Source organism: Cynocephalus volans, chromosome 4, assembly GCF_027409185.1.
Source record: "Cynocephalus volans isolate mCynVol1 chromosome 4, mCynVol1.pri, whole genome shotgun sequence".
Taxonomy (NCBI): Eukaryota; Metazoa; Chordata; class Mammalia; order Dermoptera; family Cynocephalidae; genus Cynocephalus; species Cynocephalus volans.
The window spans coordinates 117,256,144-117,260,913 of NC_084463.1; the positions used below are offsets into that span (position 1 = coordinate 117,256,144).

A 4,770-nucleotide genomic window follows, 5' to 3' on the forward strand; every position below is an offset into this window, starting at 1 on the left:
CCCTCTAAGACCACTCTGGTGGCTGCGTGACAGAGGGACTGCAGGAGGTGACATGGAGGCAAGCAGACCAGGTAACAGGTGTCACCACAGCCCCTGTAATCATGGTCTGAGCTGGGACGGACACTGTGAAGTAAGAAAGGCCAGGTGAAGAAACACATCACCGAGGGGAAATGTAAAAGCACCTTCTCTCAATGTTTGCTTGGTCAGTTTTTTCATGTGGCTAATTCAACAGCAATCACAATAGTTAACATTTATTGAGCACTTATTACAGACCGGGCACTTAAGCATTTTTCATGTTTTTCACTTACTCCCACAACAATTCTATGAGGTAGGTACTATTAATGCCCTCATTTTATAGATGAGGCAGCCAAGACATAGCTTGTTACCTGACCGTATTGTCCTATAGCTAGAGCCAAGATTTAAGCCCAGGCATTTGGCTTGAGAGCTCATGCCCCAATCCCTACACTAATGCCTACGACAGCCTTGCCCCTCTCCCTGAGCTCCCAGCTTTCCAGCAGAGCCCCAGGAATGGAGGCAGGGCGCAGGGCTGTAAAGCCTGCTGGGTGCCCAAAAGTTGAGATGGCTACAGATGCTGGCAGTGTTGGGCCACCTGAGGCAGAAGGGGAAGTGGCCAGCAGGTGGCGCTGAGCTGGGGAGAAGGAGCCAACAGCAGGTCCCTTTCCTGGCCTCCCTGCTAGGGTCCATGGCACCTCCTGAACGTGGGGTGGCAGCTGCCGGCCCCTGCCCTTCCTTTCCACCAGCGCGCTCGCTGCCTCCCCAGCAAAAACAGCCCAGAGTTTAGGTCGTGAAGGGGGAGGTTTTATTGACAACGGAGAAGGCAGAATTCTGGGCATGTACACGCAGCACCACTCCAGGAGTCCAGGCTCGAGTCAAGCTGTCAGGACAAAGGGCTTCTTCACTTCAGGGACCTTACCCACCCCCACCATCCTGAACTTTCCAATACCTCTTTTTCCAGCAACCCAAAGACTGTCCTTCCATCCCCCACAGCCACATTTTGGACAAAGTGAGTGGTAGCCACCGGTGAGGAGCCCAGACCAGAGTTTGGTCTCAGGTCCATCATGTGTGGTGGCCATAGGACCCCTCTCCTCAGCCTCTCTCTGCCTGGCATGTCAGTGTCTGCCCCAGCCCACCCCAGCCCCCCTCCGCTTCCCTGGCCTGAGCCTGCCCTGCGAAGGGGAGCCTGCAGCTCCAATCCTCCAGCTGGAATATGCTTTCTCATCAACTGCCCTCCCTGGCTGGCCAGGCCCTCCCCTTAGCCCATCACTTTTTCAGGGAGCAAGGGGGGCTGGGGCCTGACCACAGGCATTTCTTCGGGCCACAGAAACAGAGCAGCAGACCCCCAACTTGGGGATTATTCTTCCCTGGCCACCTGCCCAGCTTGTGGCCGGTCAATCATGGAGCCCAGGACTGGCTGGAGACCCAGGTTTAGGGCTCGGCACTTACCACAGCCTCACCTGCCTTGGATGGGGGTGTTGGGGAGGGAGATGGGCGAGCCAGTCCTGAGACGGGGCTGGGAGGAGGAGGGACAAAAATAACCTGGTACATGCTCCTGCCGAGGCCAGAAATAGCGTAGTGACAAGTGCCTTGTAACTCCCTGGGTGAGCAGCAGTGGGGAGCTGAGCTGAGGAGGGTCCAGCCTCACACCAGACTCTGGCCAGCCGAGGAGCACACACCCTACATACCATAGCACACTGCTGGTGTGCACACAGCACGTGTGGGGGCCCTGAGGGACCATGGCTTAGGACAGGGAATCTGGAGAGATGCTAAACTTGGCCTTGGCCTTGGCCATGGCCACGCTGCGTTTGCGCAGGGGCCCACGGGCTGAGGCAAGGGTCAGAGCATCCAGCAGGCTGCGGTCCTCATCAAGCTGGCGGGCTGTGCAGAGTGGTGTGGGCACTTTAACGGTGTTACCAAACTTGGAGTAGTCCACGGAGTAGCGTCCATCCTCCTCAGTCACAATAGGGACAAAGCGCTGACCCCACAGGATCTCGTCGGCCAGGTAGGAGGTGCGGGCCTGGGTAGTGATGCCTGTGGTTTCTACCACACCTTCCAGAATGACAATGATCTCGAGGTCCTGGTGGTGGTGCAGGTCGCTGGGTGCCAGGTCGTAGAGTGGGCTGTTGGTGTCGATGACATGGTAGATGATGAGGGGGGCCACCAGGAAGATGCTGTTGCCACCCACGCCATTCTCCATGGGGATGTCCACCTGGTGGAGGGGCACCACCTCGCCTTCAGGGCTGGTGGTCTTGCGCACCACCTGCATGTGGATGGTGGCGCTGATGATCATGCTCTTGCGGAGGTCGCCCACGCGCAGCATGAAGCAAAGGCGGCCGTGGCGCAAGGCAATGACAGCGTGCTTGCTGAAGATGAGAGTCTCCGCCCGCCGGTGGGCCTGGGCGGTCTTCATGAAGATGCAGCCCAGCATGATGGCGTTGACCATGAGCCCTACGATGTTCTGCACAATGAGGACCAGGATGGCCAGGGGGCACTCCTCCGTCACCATTCGCCCACCAAAACCAATGGTCACCTGGACCTCGATGGAGAAAAGGAAGGCAGATGAAAAGGAGTGGATGCTGGTGATGCAGGGCACAATGTCACTCTCCCCGGGGGCCAGGTCTCCGTGGGCAAAGGCGATAAGCCACCAGGCCATGGCGAAGAGGAGCCAGCTGCACAGGAAGGACATGGTGAAGATGAGCAGTGTGTGTGGCCACTTGAGGTCCACCAGCGTGGTGAACACGTCCTGCAGGAAGCGGCCCTGCTCCCGGATGTTCTTGTGGGCCACGTTGCAGTTGCCTTTCTTGGACACAAAGCGGGCCCTCCGCTCACGGGCACGGTACCTGGGCTCTGCAGGGTCCTCTGCCAGCCGTGTCAGCACGTACTCCTCAGGGATGATGCCCTTGCGGGACAGCATGGCTCCGGAGACCCCCAGGGAGGGGCTTCCCCCATGCGGGGCACCCCCTAAGCTGGCCTCTCACCCTGGGCCGCCCCCACCAGCCTTCTCCTCACCTCCACCTGGATCCTGCTTATATCAGCTGCCTCACACTTCAGCCCACCTGCCCATTGCTTGGCCAGCCCCCGACCCTGCCTGCTCTCCACCTGGCTCTGGGTCCCAGCCTTGCTGTCCTCCACCAGCTGACCACCCCTGGGCCTCCCTCTAAGACCTGTTCTCTCCACACAGCCTTCCTTCTCAACCCACCCCAGAACTATCCAGACCTCACACAACCTCCCCCCGTGTCTCCCGCCTCACCCTTTTCGGCCCCCAGCTCCCCTCCAAGCTCCAGCTTCACGTCCTGACCATTCCCAGCCTCCCCTCCAGGTATGCCCCCTATCTGTTACCCCACCCGGCCAGTAGCGTCCCCGCCGCTCTTCGGATCCCTCTCCAGCTCTCGTCCTCTCTGTCTCCTTGGGATCCTGCGCCCTCCGGAGTCACCAACCCACCCGGCTCAACTCCGAATCCCCTTGCCCCCCGCGCGACCTGGCCGGGCTCGCTCCAGTCTCGGCCTCCCGGCTCCGCGCCGGCCGCACGCGCCCCGGCGCCAAGGCCCCCGCCCGCCGCTCCGTCCCTGCCCCTCCCGCTCGTCGCTGCTGCACCTGCTCCTGCTCCTCAAGCCGCAGCCGTCGCCTCCCCGCCCCCTCCTGCCGCCCGGCTGCTCGCGGCTGGCGGTCCTCCGGTCCGTCCGTCGGACTGAGGGTCCGCGGAGACCGACCGGTGCAAGGTGGGGGTAGAAGACTGCGAGCGGGGGGCGCCCGAGGAGCGGAGTGGGGGCCCGGGGCCGCCAGGGGGAGCCCGACCTGTTCCTGAGCAGGACGGGGGAGGGCACAGGCGCAAACCCCGCCCCTCGCCGTCTCTTCTCGGCTCCCCCTTTCCTGCTTGGGACTCAGAGTCTGGCCTTGGTGGGTTGTCCAATCCGATGGACTCAAAGAGGTTCCTTCTGTGCTCACTCTGAAATTGGGACGGGGGGAGGGAGCCGGGACCTGCCCTCCCAGTCAAAGGGACCGAATCCCCTGTCGCCCTGCATCCCCTCCTCCATTTTTCCCATCCGCAGTTGGGGCAATATTAGCCTCTCGAGCAGCACTGGGATTTGCGGGTTCCCAGGGAAAGGAGGCACCAAGAGGCGCCGCCACCAATCCGAGGGTTAGGGGAGATTAGGTGGCCCGAGGACTTCTCAGCTGACCGCTTCTTCCCTTTGGGGGATGCTCTTAGTCCTTTCTCAGTCTTGGATCCTTTGAGAATATGCTGAAAGCTCAGACTTCTTTCCTATTTTTTTTTTTTTTAAGTACCGTAGTAGGTGTAGGAGCACAGTTTAACATCTACTGCAGAGAATGTTGGGTGCTGCAGCCCAGAAGCCTGGGCAGCTCCATCTACTCGGTCATGACCACCCTCAGCCCCACCTCTGCATTTTAAAGAGGGGCTGAGCTCCTGGCACCTGCTTTACACTTCCTCACACCTGTAGCCTGATTTCTTCCACCTCAGGTAATGGGAGGTATCTGGGTCTGAGTGGCTGTGTTAGGGCTGGTTTGGACACTGGGAGAGTCAGGCTCTTGGCCTGGATATGGGTGGTGTTTCTGTTGTAGGCATCAAACTAGGGTTGCTGTGTTGCTTGGCCCCCAAGTTCTCAGCTGGGATGGAAAGCCTGCTAGGTCTCTGTTATTGGAACAGGAATGGCTTCACCCCTTCTCTGGGGCTCAGATCCTTATGGAGGAACCCCTGATCCATATGTGGCCATTTGTTGGACTGGGGGCTTGAGG

At 59.9% G+C, this 4,770-nt stretch overlaps 1 protein-coding gene across 3 annotated transcripts; it reads right to left on the minus strand.

Moving 5' to 3' along the window:
* Positions 1 to 797: 797 nt before the first annotated feature.
* Positions 798 to 4,063, minus strand: KCNJ11 (potassium inwardly rectifying channel subfamily J member 11). 3 transcript variants are annotated; one of them, XM_063092631.1, is made up of 2 exons: positions 3,613 to 4,063; positions 798 to 2,687 (listed from the first exon to the last, which is right to left on the minus strand). In XM_063092631.1, exon 2 carries the CDS (start codon positions 2,669 to 2,671, stop codon positions 1,760 to 1,762), a length of 912 nt encoding a protein of 303 aa, XP_062948701.1. In that variant the 5' UTR covers positions 2,672 to 2,687; positions 3,613 to 4,063; the 3' UTR covers positions 798 to 1,759. The 3 variants fall into 3 exon arrangements, with proteins under 3 accessions (XP_062948701.1, XP_062948700.1, XP_062948699.1); XM_063092630.1 differs by lacking the exon at positions 3,613 to 4,063 and adding an exon at positions 3,363 to 3,565; XM_063092629.1 differs by lacking the exon at positions 3,613 to 4,063 and having other exon boundaries at positions 798 to 3,323.
* Positions 4,064 to 4,770: the final 707 nt, after the last annotated feature.

Coding starts and splice junctions, on each gene's coding strand:
- KCNJ11 (XM_063092629.1), bottom strand. CDS start 2,932: ATGCTGTCCCGCAAGGGCATCATCCCTGAGGAGTACGTGCTGACACGG.